We start from the raw sequence: 20,774 nt of genomic DNA on the forward strand, positions 1-20,774 counted from the left end.
ATATTTGTAGAGTTTAGTAGTTATGATCAAAGAGTATTAATCTAGATTCAGATCTTGGCTCTGATCATCTTAAGGAACTATGTGACCTTACATAAGTCGCTTAACTTTTCTGAGTCTCAGTTCCTCATCTTTAAAATGGTACTTAATACTTTGTAAGATTTTTGTGAGGATAAAATGGAATGGTACATGCATAATGCCTAGCCTGTAATTAACACTTAATAAACAGTTATTATTTCTATGTAATCAGTCTGGTTTTCTTTGGAACAAAGATGGCATTTCCTACTTATGCTTTTTATTCTTATATGTAATCATATACTATGCCACATTTTTTTCTTTTATATCCACTTATTGGTTTATTAAATAATCATTGGATTATATAAATTCTTTATGGGCAGGAAATTTGATTTCATAAGAATATCTCCAGTGCTTTGCATGGTGCCAGGTACTGAATAGGCAGATATTTGGTGAAAAATGCTCAATATATATCAAATGAATAAACAGAGAGCAGAAAAACATGACTCACTTTAAGCCCTTGTTTTCAGGTTGCTCTTAATGTAAAATGATTTAAGACATTGAAATTAGTGTCCAGTGTAAGCCACATGAGCAACATTACTGCCTTCCATTCAAGAAAGTCAGGTGGTGGGGGGTCTTTTACTCCTGAGTAAGGAGTAGTTTGTATATGTATAAGCACACGCATATATGTTTTGTTTATTTGTTTTTGTTTAAAGGCATTAGAAAGCTGCTTAAATGGTACTAGTGGTGCCAAGATTACTGAGAGGAGAAATGAGCTAATGGTCTGCAGCTGGATTTTTTTCCTGGGGGTATATGTGTTTTCTGATCACTGAACAAAATGTCAAGAATCTATGCTTTGTTCAACCACAAGTCCACTGCTGCAGGACAAAGACACCAGCCAGGTTTTTGCAATCTTACTGTGCTAGATGAACAAAATTTAAAATCCAAGAGGCCCAAATCCAATGAGACACAATGGGTGCAAAACTCAGCTGATGGTTCCTTCCAGACAGTTGCAGAATGTCTGAAACTGTGCAAGGTGAAGAGACAAAAAGCTAGGCAAAAAGCCTCTGAAAAGCTGAAGGCAGTTTCTCTGTCTTGCATAAGATAAGAATTCTACATAGTGCCTACAAGAGAAAAGGGGGCTATAATCACACCAACTCTCAGTTAAAAGCACAATGTGCTGAAATTAAGAACTCAATAGTTAAAATTTTTCAGTTTTGAATGTGTAGATTTACAAAAAACCTGTAGTTAAAGTGTTCCTGTACACAGGAACTTCATCCTTCATCTAGATTTTTAAAATTTTTTAAATTTTATTTTATTATTAGTTTCAAGTATACAGTACATTGGTTAGACATTTACATAGTTTATAAAATGATCCCTGATTGCTCGTTTCTCTCCTCTGGCTCTCCACCTAGATGGATTCTCTTAAATTTAACATCTTATGTAAGCTATGTGACCACGAGACATTTTGCAAAACTTAGAAATTAACACTGGCACAATACTATTATCTAAATTGCAGACTGTATTTTGATTTCACCAGTTTTTCCAAAAATGTACTTTTCTGTTCCAGGATCCAGTATAGGATACCTTATTGCAATTAGTGATCATTTCCCCTTAGTCTCTTCTGATTTGTGACAAGTTTCTGGCCTTCCTGTTATTCATGGCCTTGACAGTTTGGAAGAGTTCTGGTCAGGTATTTTATAGAAAGTTTCTCAACTTGGTTTTGTCTGATGTTTCCTCTTGTTTAGACAAAGGTTATGGGTTTGGGGGAACAATATCACAGAGAAGCATCATGCTCATTACCCGATATCAAGGGATACATATCAACATGAGTTCTCACTAGTGATGTTAATATTGATCACATTGTTAAAGTGTTAAAGTGCCAGATTTTTCCATCTAAGTTACTATTTTTTCTTTTCCATGCTTTATTCATTAGAAGTAAATAAGTAAGCCCAGTCCATACTCAAGGGAGGAGGAATTAAGTCTCATTTCGTGGAGGTGGCAATATCCACAATTATTATTTAGAATTCTTCTATAAGGAAGATGTGTCCATTCTCACCTTTAGACATTAATTGTTTTGCTTAGATCAGAATGGATTCATGAATATTTATCTTATTCTTTGGGTTATAATCCTTTTACTATTGCATTCACCTGGCACTACATAATTACAATATTATTTATTTTTCCTATGCTGAACTTCATATTCCCTTGACTATTTGGTAATTCCCAAATTGTACTACTTCATCTATTCACCTTTTGCACCCAGTCTATTGCTGTTTATTTTGTTGCGCAAATTGCTGCAGCAATATCCACTGGGAGCTCATTTAGGTTGGCTCCTGTGTCCTTATGACAGGCACCTATTTCCCTCACCCCCGCTTTTTTGAGCAATTCCTCACTTTCTACACTACAAGATGTTCCATGCTAATCTTGTGTTTTTCCTTGCTCCAGCCCCAGAATTAACCATTGCTCCAAGAGAACTGGTAACCTTTCTTAAAAACAGACATATAGAAACCAAGATCTGGGAGCTGGGTGTGCTTGTTGCTATTGGGCTATCACTCCTTCTTAGCCCTTTTGGAGGAAAAACCTAGAACTATGTGTGTATATTAACCTGTATTTCTAAATCAATCTATCTGTATACATTAAAATAAACACGAATTAAAGTTGTTATCTTAGACTCTAATCCAACATCACAGGGTTCATTATAGCCTTTGCCCACCTTGTTTCTTTAAAACTTCTTTTTCTGACAATGAGAAACCAGTTGTCTTTATCTGCAATTTATTTAGTTATTTGTCCAATTTTCACGCACATGCATTTTTAGAGATGCTAATCCATACAGTTATATGAGACACATGTATCTACTAGAGCAGCTTTTGGCAAACTACAGCTCCCTGGGCAATTCTGGCCCTTTGCCTGTTTTGGTATGGTCTGATAGCTAACAGTAATTTCTACATTTTTAAATGACTGAGGGAAAAAAAGATTTCATGAAAATTTACATGGAAAGTACATGAAATTGACATTTTAGCATATTTGGATAAAGTTTTATTGGAACACAGACATGTTCACTTGATTATGTATTGTCTGTGACTGCTTTAGTGCTAAATAGCAGAGCTGAGTAGTTGTGACAGGGACCTTATGGCACATAAAAAACAAAAATATCTATTTACTATCTGGCTCTCTGCAGAAAAAGTTTGCTGACCACTGAACAGAGTATAGTGATTATGTAGTTCTTTTTGTCTGTAGCTTTATAGTATCCAGCCAAATCACTGTATTCCAAAGTTATTTAGGTATGATAATTTAAAGATTTTTTTAATACTAAAGACATTTTTAATACTGTTAAATTCATGTATTACAAACTGCATTAAATCCTCAGAAGCCTCAATATTATGCTTGCTATTTTCTTCTTTTAATTTTCATAAAGTTCATTCTTTCTGCGGTAAACTTTCTGAAGTTCACATTTCTAGGAGTTGTGACAAATGCATACTGTCATATAACAACCACTCCAGTACCAATGAGTCCTATCACTCTAAAAATTCCCCTGTGAGTCTGGTGTCTGTGTGGTCAACCTCTTCTGCCTCCCCTAACATTTGCTATTTTAACAACATCAAGTAAATAAAATTATACAATACATAGCTTTGGGGTTCTGGCTTCTTTGATTTAGCAAACTGAATTGAAGGTTCATCATGTTGTGTGAATTAATAGCTCAATTTTTAAAATTGCTGAGTTTTATTTCTGGAATGGGCCACTTGATTATAATGTACTTTCATTTTTATATACTGCTGGATTTGATTGGCTGGAAATGTTGCTGAAAATTTTTGCATATATGTTCATGAGGGATTTGGGTCTATATATTTTTTTGTGATGCTGTTGTCTGGTTTTGACATTAGAGTAAATGTTGACCTCATAAAATGACTCGGGAAGTTTTCCTTCCATTTTCAGGAATATATGAGACTGATATTATATTTTCCATAAAGGTTTGCTAGACTTCACCAGAGAAACCAGCTGGCCTTACTGTTTTCTTTTATGGAAGACTTGTAACTTCAAATTCAGTTTCTTTAATATGTATATAATTATTGAGATTATCTATTTCTTCTTAAGTTAGTTTTGGTAGTTTGTTTTTTAAAGTTATATCTTTCAAGAAGTTTCAAATAGTTTTAACAGCAATGTAAACACAGCAGAAGACAGGATTAGCAACTTAGAGGACATTTCAAAAGAAAATATCCAAACTTGAGAAAGAGAAAAAAGAATTAAAAAGATCAAAATAAGCATAAGATACATGAGTACAATCTAAAGATCTTACATAAGTGTAATTGAGAGATGGGGAGTAAAGAGATATTGGGGCATAAGCGCTGTTTACAGAAAGAATGGCTATAGGTTTTCCAAAACTGATAAAAGATATCAACCTACAAGTTTGAGAAGTTCTTAAAACTTAACATAGAATTAATCCAAGAAAACCACATCTAGGTATATAATGATAAGATTACTAAACACAAAATTGAAGACCAAATCTTAAATGCAATGGGGGGAAGGGAACGCTACATTATTTCAAAGGAATAACAACTGACCTTTCAACGGACACAAAAGAAGCCAGAAGACAATGAATGACTTTTTTAACATGCTAAAGAAGATAACTACCAACCTAGAATTTTATATCCAATAAACCCATCTTACATAAAAGTAAAGCCAAGATGTTTTCAAGCAAACAAAATTGGAATTCACAACCAGGAAAATGACACGAAAAGAAGTATTACAGAGAATTCTTCAAGCAGATGGAAAATGATTCTAGAACCTAGATGGGAACATGGAATTGCAGGAAAAGAATAAAAACTAATAAAAAGGATAAATAGTAGTTAAAATAAATAAAAATTACTACATAAAATTTCTTATCTGTTTCATATATGTAGAATTAAAATCCATGATAATATACAAAAAAGGAGGTGGGTTAAAAAGAGCTAACTGTTTTTAGGTCCCAATATTATTGGGGAGGTCATCTAAGAAATAATTTGTCTGGTACGCATGTTGAAATCTGTAGGACAACCAATGAGAGAATAGTAAAAAAAATAAAATAAGTTAATAAAGAGGAAAACAAATGGCAAAAAAATACTTATTGATCCAAACAAAAGCTGCATCAAATGACATAAAAATATCGGATTTTCATTCTAGAAAAAAAATCTCATGTGCTACTTATGAGATATGCACTTTAAGTTTAATGATAAAATGCAAAGGATGGAAAAATACATAACTTGCATATACTAGCCAAAAGAAAGCTGCTTTAACTAACGTCAGACAAAACACACTGTGAAACAAGGAATGACACTAGAGATAGAGAGACATTGCACAATAAAAGGTTCATATCACAGTCTGAAATCTGTATCTAACCAATAATATAGCTTCAAAATATATAAAATAAAATTAACAGAACTAGAAAGAAAAAGAGATACATCCACTACCATGAAACTTGAGCCTTTCTAGAAACTTGAAAACTATTTACCACTCCACAGAAAAAAATGATTTCAACCTGATCATACATTTAAATGTGAAAGAAAATCAAAAGCCTTTAGAGAAAAAAGGACAAAGTTTGGAAGTAGACAAGAATTCTAAAAATACCAATCAAAAAAGAAAAAAGATGAATTGGATTCATTAGAATTAAGATCATCTTTTCATCAAGAGATATCAGTAAGAGATTGAAAAGGCATGCACAGAGTTGGAAAAAAAGATGTAAAACATATATCTAAGAACTCATATTAAGAATCTATAAGGAACTCTAAAGCCAAAAGTGAAAGGGAGAATTAGTACAAAAATGGGCACATGACTTGAACAACGCTCACAAAAGAAAATATCCAAATGACCAATGAACATATTTACCAGTCATCAGGAAGCAGCAAATTAAAACAATTATGTAATAAATTGCTAATTACTTATCAAAATGCCAAAACAAAAACACACGCAGGCACACACACGACCAATCAAGTAGTAATGAGGATGTGGAACAAGTAGGACTCACACTATACTATCAGCAGTATAAACTGTTAAAGTCACTTGGAAAAATCTTTGGCAGTATCTACCAAAGCTGAATGAATACATACCCTATGATGGAGTAATTCCACTGATAGTTGTATACTCAAATAAAACGTATACAATCTTACTCAAGGATATGCATAAACTTCTAATAGCAGCTCTATAATAGCCCAAACCAGAAACAACCAAAATGTTGGAAGAAGGAATGAGTAATCGATGGTCGTATTTTCATAAAATGAAATATACCGTAGCAAGAGTGAAGAACTATTGCTAAATATAACTAGATGTCAGCATTGCAAAAATATCTGAATTGTAAGACCAAAGTAAAACAAGTCAGAAAAAAAAGGAGTAGACACTGTAGGATGTCATTATATAAAGATCAAAACACACAATACTAATCTTGCTATTAAAAGTTAGGATGATGTTTTATCCTTGGAGTACAGTAACTGCGAGGAAAAAGAAAGGACTTCTGCAGAGCTGATAATGTTTCGTTTTTTGATCTGGTAGACAGTTTACATGAGGTGATTTGATTATAATTCATGAAGCTGTTACTTATGATTTGTGTATTTTCTAAATGCATATTAAACTTTGAAAACAAGTTTAATTTAAGAACATTATACATATAGAAGCTTAAAACAGTACAAACTGATGTCAATGTCACATAATCCAGTTATATTCCCAGGACTGAGCTTAGTGCCCAACATGACACAAATGATAAACATTTGTTTTTAAAACTAATAAATGAAACAAGAAATCAAACACAAAAATAATATACTGTCATTATTTCCCAGCTGTCATTTGTTTACATTTTTTTTTTGCTTTATTTCAGAAAATAGTCTCATATTGATGTTCTCTAATACTAAACCTGATAGCCCTGACCTGTTTTTTTCCTCTTTTAAATATTTAATTAACATAGCAATTACTTGGGAAGTTTCTTCAGAATACATATTTTATCACCCTCTCCCCAATTCTACCATTTAGAATCAAATCTATTTGTAGGATATGGAACTGCTTTGTAATGGGCCATAAAACAAGAGTTCCCACATTTGAAGGCTATGAAAAAATTATCATAAAGTCATTACTTACTGACTCTATGAGCTAATTATCACTAACTTTGTTTATAGTTCAGATGATCTGTGTCAAACATTTTGCATAATGACTCAGGTCAAGCAGGAAGTTAGATATGAAGATTGTATCTTTTTTCCTTTCCAGTGATTAAATATTGCAAGCTTTAAGCATCTTGGGTCATTTTCATGCCCAGTTATAAAAAGCCTTCAAGAGAAAATTTTAGAAACTAACATATAAATGTCTTTGATGAGCCTGATGTGATTTCAAGACATTTTTTACCCGGTCATGGATCTCATCGCAGTTTGAAGGTGAACACCAATCAGAATGGAATCTGTAGGCATAAAAAACAAAGGTGACTTGTAACCAGAGGGAGAAAAAAAAAATCTTTCCAAATGCCAGATACAGAAAGTCATTTTTCTTATCCCTATGTAATCATATATAAAGATTAGAATAACATATTTTCTTCCTTTGACCAAAGATGAGAGGCATATATAAAATCAGGTACTAATTCTCACCTGTAGTATTAAGTCCTCAAAATATGTTCAATAAGTAGTCTTAATAATAAAGTTTGACATGCACTTGGGAGAACATACCAATATATCTGATTATTTTAATAATTTCCATACATAATTCTTTAGAGCTTTATCTCAACATAAAGATATAGATTTTCATATTAGAACAATAATTCCATGTAGCATGCCTTTAAAATTCGTTATTATTTTCCAGTAATTTAATGATACTTAAGCTTTGTAGAAGAAATTCCTTTCTGCATACAGAAAAATTAAGCTTATTTTGTGAAATAAAATGAAATATTTATAATAGATGAAAATATTTATAATCCAATCATGTTCTTATTTCTTCAGAATACAGAACAATACAAATATTAAATCATTTCAGGTGTGTCGTACACCTGAAACTAATATAATGTGTCAATTATGCCTCAATAAACAATCAAATAAAGAAGACGGGAACATAAAAATTGAATGTTCCCATCTCAGTACAGATTATAACACTGGTCTAGTCTCTTCTATTACATAAGTATATTTTTAAAAAGTAAACATTGAAAAATAGGAAAGAAAAACTTGACTTTTATTAGAGTCTGAGTGTTAGAATTACAGATGTGAAAGAAGAAATAAAGCAATCATTTCTCTTTCTATGCCTTTTCCAAACTCAAAACTGGTTTTAATATAATTAAGCTACTTTGTTTTATATAATAATAAAAATTTCTAGATCTGATTATAGTGCATATAAAATGCTACTGATAATACCTTTATAAAGGAATGAGTACTAAAATGTTAATAGGTTGCTTGAAACTCCTTTTTATCTCCTAGTTTGTTCTTAAAAAGTTATAATTTTATATGTTTAAACGGAGTGTAGACTATTAAGCGGGATAAATGATTTATGCAATCTTTTTTAAAGAAAGCAACCAGTAATGATCAACTATATCTAAATTTTAATCTCCTTCATTTGTAAAAGGAAATGTTACTGCATCTCTGCAAATCTATTGGCAGACTTTGTTATTTGCTACATATGTAACACATCTTGAATATCTTGATATCCATATGTAGCTTCAACAGGAGCTCTTCAATGATACCATGATAAGATCCACTAGTCTGTGCTGTGGTATAAGAAATGATTGCCTAACAATCTAAGACATGATTGCCTAACAATCTAACTCCATTTACAAAAATTAAAACCTTAAGCATGATTTAAAAGAATACCAGCTTCTTTTAATTAGATTTGCTAGTATTAGTCTGATTTTAGTAACAACTCTACAGCCTAATAAAAATTATGTCATAATATTAATATTTGTACTTTGAGGAGAAAACTGCTTCTGAAATGTAACACTTATCAACATTGAAACTATTTTACGGTGTGCTAACTCTCTGGAGTTATTTTAAAAATGAGCTTAAAGCAAAAAGAACCTTCACTATAAATTAAAAAATTTATTTGCTTAAAGTCAGTGATAAAGTTTTTAAAAGTCTGTTTATTCAAAGAACATGGTTAAGGAGTCAGTGTTTTACAGTAATTTCAGAAAAAAACTTAATTAATTTTAATGAATATTTACCTAGATATATTCCTGTAGATGTTATGTTCTGTCATACTCTCAATTTTGCCTGGGACATATAATCTACATTTACACCAGTTTAAATCACTTATTATTCCAATGGATTTTCTAAACACCATATAAGTATATTGCTCTGTGACCTAAAAAGCCAGATCAGAGAATGTCTGAAAGCCAGATCAGAGAATATTTAAAGAGTGGTGCCGATTGTACTAAAAAAAAAAAAAAAAAAAGTTTTCATTTCTAGTAATATATCTTAAAGATAATTAAAAATAAAATTTTCCTGTATAGACTAATTCTAGATCTTTTTTGAAAATACAATCAGAGTAGAGATGTTTTACCTCAGTGAAAATAAAAAGTTTATCTACCCTAAAGAGTACCCCTAAAATTTTATTGATTTAGATAAATTCAAAATGAAAAGAAACTCAACCTTCCTCAAGTCATAGGAAGAACACGCACTGTTTAATATTAGAATCACTTGTTTCCTTCTATCAGAGCTTATCCACATCTATATCCAGCATCAAAATAAATGTGTGTAAATGCTACTATCTAATCTAAGCCATTCCCTGCATGGAAATTTGAAAAAAAGACAACTGACTTCAGCTATCCTTAATGAAAAAAATTTGAATATAGCTTCAAAGAAGAATTCAAAAGCTGGGACAAAATTATATGCAAGGATAAAATAACACTAGACCAAAATCGTTGTATTATAGTAGTAAACAATTGGAGAGCTCTGCAAAATATGTGAAAAGGTAGAAAAATAAAACAATATTTATAAAAACATATCTAAGGAAATATAGGTAAAAAAAAATTCTCGAAAACCTATGGATACTACAAAGAACCTAATCAAGAAAACCACAAGTGTTTAATTCTAAAAGTAGCTAAAAGAAAGTAGCACCAACTAAATATCTGAACATCTTAGCAGACATGGAAATCAAAGCTAATACTGAGACTAACGTTACCAGACTTCATCAGAAAAATTCTTCAAGAGTTCTTCTTGAACCTTTTTTTCCTCTTGAACAATGAAAGCCTATAGAGAGAGATAGATCTATCTATCACCTACCTACCTACCTACCTACCTGAACTCGATGATCCCCAAAAGGCATGGTTCTAATGGACTAGAAGCAACATTAGTAATAATTCCCTCTATCTCAGGATTAGGTCTCTACCATACCTCCATATACCCATTTTGAATGCTTATAGGGCTAATGAGAAAACATACAAATCTATTTGTTCAGAATAGGGATGTTCCAGTATAGCCTCCAAACTGACACACTCTATTTCAAAGCATCAGTTTTAAGATGAACTTTTGACAGACCCTCTACAGACTCTATGATTGAAACTTCATCAATTATGTCTGATGTCCCTAATATGCTGTAGAAATTTAGTGTGCTACTTTAGCTTTTTGATACCAACTGTAAAGATAGATTTTACCTCCATGTTGTTGATGGTATATCTGTTAGGTTTTCAAATTTCCATACAATTTTTAAAATACTCAGGGTTCGGTGCTTTTTTTTTTTTAATTTATGACAACTATTTTTTCTCTTACTATTTGTGAGAGAGGCAAAGAGGCAAGGAATTTCCAATTTGGATTCAACAACAGCAACAACAAAAACGGATGAAGAGGAATTACTTTTTCACATTCAAATTATAACTGGTGTCTAATTTTGGTTGCAAGAGCATTTTTAGAGAGAGAGCTGGAATCTGGAATCTTTTACATAATTCAGGTTCTTTTACGAAGTTGGGAAGAGGTTATTTGAGGAAACAGGTACCACATACCAACAATATATAGTATCATCATTATCACCAAAAGGAAAATATAACCTATCCTATTTTTATACATAAGCCATGCCTATAATATTAAATACCTATGAATCTACTAAAATCAAACTATCACATACTCTATTTTTCACTTTTATGCACTACAGTACTTAATTAGGGCTAACGTAACTCTAATTAATAATAGTGAACTCGCTTTAAGTGAACTGGGCTGGAGAGTATTTAACACTAAGTAATATGCAATATGTTCTAAACAAAAATAATTTAAGTAAGCCTCTTAAAATCAAATTATACTTTTATAAATAATCACTTCACATATGTAATTGCTGCCTTCTCTTTTCTAATTATGATTATTCAAAAAAGTAGTACAGAAATAGAGACTAAACATTACCTTTCCCTGAGAGAAGCTCGATTTAACACAGGGCTTGGAGAATGCTTTGGTACTGTTGAGGGTGCCGAATGTACTAGTAAGGTCCTCGCTGAATGCTGGGGCTTGCTACATGACCTTGAGCTCAAATACTCATCACACCTTTCCAAGGAGTCATCGAAGTCTCTCCCATGAGGTGTCCTGGTAACCTGCTTTAAAAAATTATATATGTATACACATAGTAACATTACACACACACACACACACACACACACACACACACACACACACACGTTCTGTAAAAGTAAAAAATATATATATATATAACACCACAGCTATATTTGAATGTAAATTTCAGAATGTAGCAATCATTATCATTGTAAGATTAAACATTAAACGCTATCTGGATTGTTCATTCCACATGTCTAAAATATACAAAACTCTACCAATTCTAAGAGCTTTTGAGTAAGGGTGAGGTAAAGATAGGGGTGAATATATAAAACAAAAAACAAGTACTCATAAAGTAATAATAGCCTAGTTCAGCTATGAGGCCAAACAGAACAGAATTCTAATCCTAATACTCATTCATTGCTTCATTTGTTCTGGGGGCAGACAAATAAATTGGGACAGACAAATTAATAAATTTCTGCCTTTTTTACTCATATTCTAGTAAAATTTATATTCTAATAAGGAATGAAAGATTTAAACATACACACACACCAAAATAAATAGGTGAAATATGAAGTATGTCAAAGGATGACAAATACCATGGGAAGCAAATAAAGCAGGAAAGGAGAGAAGAAGTGATGGTGGGTGGAGAGGGAAGGGTATGAAAATAGGATAGTCAATAGAGACCTCAGAGAAAAGAGAATGTCTTAGTAAAGACCTAAGGAGCGAAGGCTTGAAGACCTTAGTAAAGACCAGAACACCTAAGGCATGGAGACATCTGAGGGAAGAACGCTGCAGAAGGAAAGAAAAATAAATGCAAAGATCTCGATGGGCTGGTTGGGTGGGGACATGTCTGATACATAAGAGTTAGCAAGGAAGACAGCAGGGCTGGACTGAATAGTAGGAGATGAGGGAGATGAGGTCAAAAAAGAGATTTTAAGGATTTAAGCTTCTATTCTGGACAGAGAAATTATGCTCCTTAAAAAAAATAAGATCTCCTTGGCTATTATATTAAGAACAGTTTATAGAGGGGTCAAGGAAAATGACAGAGAAATCAGCTAATAAATTATTACAACAAAATAGAGAAAAGGATGCTGGCTTGGATCAAAGTGATAGCAATGGAGATGAAAAGTGATCAGATGTAGAAGGCAATCCAAAGATGGAGCTAATGGAATTTGCTAATGGACTGGATGTCTAAGATAAAACCAACATCTTCTGGCCTACGCAGCTGGAAGAGTTAAGTTTGTATGAAGTTATATATAACCTTCCAACTGGGAAGGGTGGAAGAGTACAGTATTAGGAGTCTGGTTTTAGACATGTTTAGCTACTCACACTCATTAATCTGTTAACATATTAGCATGGCATTCAGGGGAAGATAGAGATAAAAATAGTATTTAAGGATATGACACTAGGTGATATCACCCAGAAAGTGAGAGTAAATAGAAAGAAGAAAACATCTGGAGACTGAGCCTTGGGAATATTCCATCATTTAGAGGCTGGGAAGATGGGAAGGAAATAGACTGAGGACTGACCAGGGGAGAAGGGGTCAGGGCAGAATAAAATACAGAAGGGAGAATGTGTTGTTCTGGAAGACAACTAAAGAACGCACTTCAAGGAAGGGGAGTAACTGGGTCAAATATCATTGATAGGTCAAGTCAGAGAAGACAGAGAATGGACTTTTAGATTTAATAACAAGGAGATCATCAATAACATCAAAAAGTGTAGCTTTGATGGCGTGATGGGAGTGATAAACGGGAGCTGAGTTCAAGAGAGAATGCGATACAGGAATTGCATTCATTTAACACATAGTTAACTTCCAGTCTGGGGTAAGTGGGTTTACAAAAGCTTATATTCTAGCAGTACTATTTCTGAAATATTTGACCTTTAAGAAAGCTACCTAATCTTTCTCAGACTCATTTCCTTCATATGTAAAATAGGGTCAATAATAGTTAATTTATAGATTTTCCAAAGTTTAAAGTATTTTACAGAATGCCTAGGTATATGAATGAATTCTACAATAACTGTAAGTAATTATTAAAACACCAGTCCAACACAGCTTTTTGATTCAACACTACAATTTCCACTGCTTTCCAGAATTACAGCAACATATGGTAAGTTGACAGTCAGCTGAGAGAATCAAGCTCTCATCACAGAACCAAATAGCATGTAATTCAAATGATTCAGTTACAATCCCAAACAACTAAGAAATGTGATCCAGATTGAATAAAAGAAAAAAAATTGAAAATTGCTCCATTATTAACTTCACAGAGACAAAAAAGCAAAAACGGTGAATGTCAAAAACAAGATCAAAGAGGTCCGTGGTCAACAAATGCAAGTGTATATATTAAGAGACTGACAGGAAAGGGGCAAGGGGCGGGAGGAATGCTGTAATATTATTTCTAGAATTACAACCAAATACGAGCCACTTGGCTTACACTAGAGAGATTATTTTCTCTTCATTAATTCCAATGTCAATTGAGACATGTTGGCTGGCTGACCACTTCATTTTTTGTTCACTAAAATTTCTCCGCAACTAGTCAGCAATGATTTAAATAAAGCCTCTTCTAGGTGACTACAACTGACTTTTTCTTTATCAGGACATTCACTGAGAAAGTCTTGAACATGTTAGCTACTATTCAGATCTAGAGAGGTACATGGATTTAAATTCACAATCCAGATGAGACAGGGCATAAACAAAAAGATAACTGAGAATGAGATATGCTAAGCGTCAGGTATACCCTAATGACAATAACAGCAGAATGAAATTCAAAGACTTCTAACGATTTGAATGGTAGAGGTCTCATGGAGGAGGTGAGATTGGAATTAAGGCCATAGTAGGGAAGCAGGAGAGAAGGGCATTCAGAACGGAGAAAAGGGCACGAGGACAGACAGACAATCACTACAATCACTTGGCTATCTCAACAGCAGAGTAATAGAAGAAAATATCACAAAGGTGAAGAAGGACACATTGTAGAGAACTTTAAATACTGTAACTCAATACTACTCGGCATTTATTAAGCATCTTCTATGAACTGTATAAAGTACTGAAAAGGTAGGAGAAAGCAATCACAGATAAATACAACAGGAGACCGAAAGACATTACAATCCATAATAGTAGACATTAAAAAAGTAATGATGAAACACCGAGAAATGAAATTCGGATTAAATAGACATACAATAAGTAATTGTGCAATGAGAACACAGCTGGGATGCAGTCTTTCCAAAGAATTACAGTAAACATTTGTTTTGGAAAGTTTTGCGTCTAAATGGGGAACTGGGAGGTATAATGAGGGATAAGTCTTTGATAAGGATCCACTTTGAACTTTCAGCCTTAAGCCTTAGTTTAAGAAACATTTCCGTAGCTCTAGAGAGTTTTCCATAGTTTACTTATCATTTCCAAAAACCAAATGGAATATTGTCTCTTTGGCTCATTACAAAAGAGTTTCATTTCTTGGATGACTCCTCAAGAACAATGACTTAGAGTCCAAAGACGTGGGTTCAAAATCCTTTCTAGTTGTATGACTCTGAGCAAGTCATTTACTCTATCTAAGCTTTGGTTTCCTTACCTATAAACTGGGGAAATAATCTTGTAGGTTTGCCACAAATATAATGACATAAAGTTAGTGAAAATGCAAAGCAGAGGCTTATGAAAGACAATAATATTGATTTCTTCTGTTTATAGTAATCTTCAAATGTCAGCATAAGGTTTTTTTTTTTCATTTATGGAACTAGTTCGGTAAATGCCTTTTCTAAGATCTCAGCAATGTAACAATTCCAACATTTGAAATATTGAAATGTACTAAGATTAAAAAAAAAAAAACTAATATTTTAAACCAATCTGAAACCGTTACAGGTAAGAAAGAAAATTTCATATGCTAAATTCATTGTAATTACATAAATGTAATATGATTATGTAAATGACATACTTTTCAAATCTGTGATATATAATGGTTTGGTTATACCATACTTATAAGATTCATAAAAGTTGTTTATACAGTAAGTTAGCAAGTTAAATCATACTAATGACCGTAAAATTTTTATATTTACAGGAACATCAAAATCAAGTTAATGAAAGAATTAACCACTAAGTATAATGGGAACCGGAAATTCACTTACAGGACAAATATTTGTTGAAAGCCTTCTAGTGCCTGGTACTACACACTATGCTCTAAAATCTCTTCTTTATCATGGGGCATCAAATTTAAGAAATAAATACAAATAATTCCAATAGAAATAGTGGAAGTAGTTAAGAATAAAGACTGTAGGAAAGGAGTTCGGTATAGGTACTACTTTTAGGATGGTTCTAGTTCAAAAGGGAAAAAAACAAATTTTGGTGCCAGATCAGTTTTTCAATTTGCCGAGAACATTCTTCAGTGAATGAATTCCTATCTTATCCAATTTAAAAATCCATAAGCTCAACTCTATGGTTTGGTTTAAAGAAGATATACTTTCTTTACACTGAAGAAGAAATTAGAAAAAATTCCCAAATAACACAATAAAATTATAATTCCTAAATATATCAATCCCTGGGGTGGGGGACGCTCTCTTTTTAGACAACTGTTCTAGGCACTTATAAAAATAACTTTAATCCTCACAACAACCTTATGAGGTAGGTATTTTTATTTTCTACACTTTATAGGAGAGGAAACTGAAGCAAATTCAAACTGCTATTAAGCGGTGGGGATCCCAGGCCAATGACATATGAGATTTTCATGGCAGAAAAAAAAAGAAAAACTTCCCTGATCCAAGCTTCACAGGTTACCTGTAAGGAAAGTCCCACAGAAAATGGGCTCGAAATCCAACTTACTAACAACCCGATACACAGAGCTAAGGAACAACTGACAAACTATTCCCAAGAAAGAAAGAAAACATCCCCCAAATAATATTATGATGTGATCATAACAGTGCTAGCAAACCCCTCGAGGAAAGTAGAAGAAAGGGATTTATGGACTATCCTCACTAGTGACCATACCTGGAAACAAATCTTAAATAAAATATTAAAAATTAAATTCAGTAATGTTAAAAAAAAAGGATACAACGTGACCAAGTTGGGTTTATTCAAAGAATACAAGGATGGGTTACCATAAGAAAATCTATTAATTCTCTAAAAAAAAAAAGTCATTATCAAGAGATGCTGAAACAAAAGCACTCAATAATATTCAACAACCACTCACTCAATTTAAAAATAGATATTCTTTGCCAACAAGGAATTTCAAAGGGTACTCTCTCAACTTGCCAAAGGATATCTAACTAAAATCTACTGCCAATAACATTTGTAGGTATAAAGGCTTGGACATGATCCTATCAAAGGACCAAGATAAAATAGTGTACTGTATTAGTCTATGCTGCTCCGTGTTAGGCTACAGTGTAGCAGCAAATTAAGTTTGAAAATCAGGGTCTTAACATAATAAATGTTCATTGTTCCCTGTGCTTTATGGTAATACAGGTTAGCAAGAGAAATTACACTTCACAAAACTGCCCAAGGACCTATGCTGATGAGACATGCTGAACAACTTATTGCTGCACCAACTATAAAAGGAAGCCTCATCGTCACTGTTAACAGGAGAGAGTTCATATCAGTTCTTCTATGCTTCACCCTGGAAGGTATCCATATAATTTTCATTCATAATCTATTGGCTAGGACCAGTATACCTGCAAGAAGGCTTGAAAATATGGAGAGGACATAAATAGCCAATAAGCAATAAATGTCTCTGCTGTATCCACTATCACCACTTTTACTCAACACTGTATCGAAGGTCCTAGTAAGTTAAGACAAAGAAATAATTTGAAAGTCAAAAGTAAAATGCATTATTTGTAGATGATATGGTTTCCTCTATTAAAAAAAACCTCAAGAATACATATGATAAGAATGTTACATAAAAATCAATTTCAAACCTATATACAACAGTAAAACACACAAAAATGTAATTTTACACAAAATATTATTTACCATAGGAACCAAAGCTATAAGGTTTCTAGGAATAACTATAACGACGTGTAACACATTATTAGAAAAGCATATATAACTTTAGTGAGACATGTGAGAACTGAGACCACCTGCATTCACATGGCTTAACTATTGGAATAACCGAGGCCCACCTACCTCAACTTTACCATGAATTCCAGTAAATTCTTGCTCAGAAAAATAATGCTATAAACCAGTAAATAACTTCATTATTTGCTTCAGGACCTTCCAATAAAGCATGTACCTGAATGACAGTCTGCTTAATCATCAATCGGCTCCCTTCTTGGTCTGGGCAAATAGTCCCCTTCTCAGGACAACAGATCACGTCAACTAGACACATCCCCCTTCCTTATCAAATAACTATTTACTTATCACGACTTACATTAAGACCTCAACCTTTGCATCCATTAATCCTACATGTATATATCACAAAGTCTATTGACTAGATTCCCTTATTAAAAGTCCTACCTTAAAACACTGGAGCCCGGAACTTAAAATGCCATAAATATCTACCCTTAACCTTCTCGGGGACTTCCAGAGACACAGCTAAGACAGTCAAGATGGTTCTCTCCCTTGCGTCATTATGTCGCAAATTCAGCTTTGCTTGATACCAACAGATTATTCAATTATTGTGGTGGTCTACTGGTGTGCAGCAGTTGATAATTATGGAAGTTCAATAAGATCCAAATAGACCCCCCTTGCTGCCACAGCTAAGACCCTCCACTTAGAAACAGTGTTAGAAAGTCTCCTCTAAGGCTTCTTGAGCCTCCCTCCTCGAGGGGTTATGCTGACGACAGTGGTGAGGTAAATGGATCTTGGTGTGGAGTCTGGGCCCTAATTCCCTTTTTGTTAAAGCTCCCAAATGCTACCTTACTTTGTCTTCTAGGAATGTGGAACCCTTTTAGTAACTTTTCATTATCTGATCAGATTTGAAAACTTGTGTCCCAGGTGGAAATCAGTCTTATTTCTAACAATACTAATATGTCTCTATCTTTGTTACTTTTTGTTGTGAGTCTATAGGAGGAAGTTCATAGGGAAGTGAAGGGGCATAAGCTACCAGATCCATCTGCGAGCCAGGCCCAAGGACCAATAGGTTCAGATGTTGTCATCATACCAGAATTCTTAGAGTAAAAACTTAGCCCTGGGTCACTTGTCAAAATATGAAAATGTTCCTTGTTTTTTTCTTGTTTTCTCCATGAGAGAAAATGCCTCTGGAAGAAATTGCTCCAAAATCTTTACATCTTCCTAGAATTGCAGATTTGTCAGGTCTCCAATTCGAGACACCAACTAGGTTGGGGCCCATGACACAAGGTGTACAAGCAACGTATTGACCAACATTGCCTGTCTCCTATGTGTTGGTTTCAGTTTAGGTCCATGCCCCCTCCAAGTTAGAGTCAAGCTTCTTACGTGTATCACACCATAATTTTAAATCATACACTTATTGTTCTGAATGGCATTACTTCACCAAAGATATTTTAGAATTACAGTGGCTACTGCAGAGGACATTTTTGTGATCATAACTGTTCATTTGAAAGATGCCTCAGAATGAAAAGGAACAAAAGTCCGACACATCCAGTGGTCTGCATTTCTTAATTGGAATGAGAAAAACTCCCCCCACCAAAAAAGTCAGATTCCAAAAATTGCTTTCTTAAAAGACTTATTGGCCAAGGCAAATAAAAAATAAAAAATTTAAAACTGTCTGACTTAGATACTCTCACATCCCACCTTGAAAGAAATATCATTTACCCCACCATTCCTCATGTTCTGGGCTATGCGCAGACCCCTATCCTTCCTCTGACCTGCTTTCCTTCTCATCTGACCTGCCAGAAACGAAAGCCCAATAACTTCTTAAAGTTAATCCTCTTCAGAATACAAAAAGTACCATCTGACTGACTTTGAAGCCTGGTCTGTTTCTGAGCTGAAAGCCATTGTCAGAGACTCTCCAAAGTCTAAATAAGATAAACAGGTTTTGCAGTACTATTTAAAATTCTGTGAACTCCAAACTCATCTTCACATGTGGTATATTAAATGGTGTCATCATTCACTGAGTTGTAAAAATCAGAAATCTAAGAGTCATTCTTAACATTTATATAGCTAAACTCCTTTCAATGCTCTCTGCTTTCAACATTTTATTGTCTATTTTTGCCTAGTTTCTGGAATTTAAAAAAATGTGTGGAGATATTTTTAGTGAGATTTTGTTAATTTTCAAAATACTCTAAGTAAAAGGACATTTTATGATATTGAGTCCTTCTCCATGAGAACACAGTATCTTTTCCATTTTTCAAGTCTACTATTCCATCAACATTAATCCCAAATACGTCTAATATCTCCACTGCTATCAACGTCCATTACTACCACACCCTAAGCCAAACTATCATCATTTTTCACTTTGACTATTCAATACCCTGCTAACTTGTCTACTAGTATCCACTCGTCTCCTAGTCCATTCCACTTTCCATACTGCAATCAAGAGTGATATTGGTCAAAGTATAAATCTAACCATGTCACTTTGCTGTTCAAAACAACTTCATTTGCTTCCCATAGTACTTAGGACAATTACCAAAATTCCCATAACATGACCTAAAAGATTTGATTCTGTCTACTACTTCAGCCTCAATTTATGCACCTAACTTATGTCTTTCACTTCTGGCAACACTGGTCTTTTAGTTGCCTAGCCACTGAACCTTTATAAATGCTATTTCTTCTCAGCCATAAGAAGAGATGAAATATTGCCATTTGCAACAATATAGGTGGACCTTGAAATAACCATACTAAGTGAAATAAGCCAGATAGAAGAAGTTGAAAATCACATGATATCACTTATATGTGGGATATAAACCTAAAAGCAACAAATGAACAGGACAAACGGAGACTCATGGACATGGACAATGGACAATGGACTAATGATTACCAGAGGGGAGGGGAGAGGAGAGAGGTAGACGGGGGTAAAAAATTTAAATCATTTCTTCAATTAAGAAAATAATAATAATAATAATAAAATAAGAAAAAAAATAAATGCTATTTCCCCTTTTTCCTTGTACCTGTTCTCTCCTTTTCATGTAGTAAATTCCTATTCACCTGCAGAGCTCAAGAGCAATCGCTGATCCTCTTCAAGATGTTTTTTCCATTCTCTTTCACCAGATCAAATTCTCCCAGCATACAATGTGTCAGCTAGTGCACATCCTCCATGATATTTATCACAGTTCCAAGTATATGCTGTTTTTGTGATTTCGTTAATATCTATCTCTTTCACTATTATGAAATATCTATGAGGGCAGAGATGATTTCTAGTTTTGCTAAATTTTTATTTCCAGTATAATAGAATTTTCGTCACA

General features: G+C 33.5%; 1 protein-coding gene across 11 annotated transcripts in view; it reads right to left on the reverse strand.

Moving 5' to 3' along the window:
* SPATA6 (spermatogenesis associated 6) overlaps window positions 1-20,774 on the reverse strand; it is a 100,835-nt gene that overhangs the window by 22,601 nt on the left and 57,460 nt on the right. For 7 of the 11 annotated variants that reach the window (XM_015595222.2, XM_015595220.2, XM_025051958.1 and 4 more), the window contains 2 exons: window positions 11,331-11,518; window positions 7,327-7,426 (listed from right to left, as the gene is read on the reverse strand). In XM_015595222.2, the coding sequence (XP_015450708.2) occupies window positions 7,327-7,426; window positions 11,331-11,518 (288 nt within the window). The remainder of the gene's footprint in view (window positions 1-7,326; window positions 7,427-11,330; window positions 11,519-20,774) is intronic. The other 4 variants (XM_006919169.3, XM_025051961.1, XM_025051959.1 and 1 more) reach the window with 3 other exon arrangements.

Source organism: Pteropus alecto, unplaced genomic scaffold, assembly GCF_000325575.1.
Source record: "Pteropus alecto unplaced genomic scaffold, ASM32557v1 scaffold25, whole genome shotgun sequence".
In the NCBI taxonomy this organism is placed as follows: domain Eukaryota; kingdom Metazoa; phylum Chordata; class Mammalia; order Chiroptera; family Pteropodidae; genus Pteropus; species Pteropus alecto.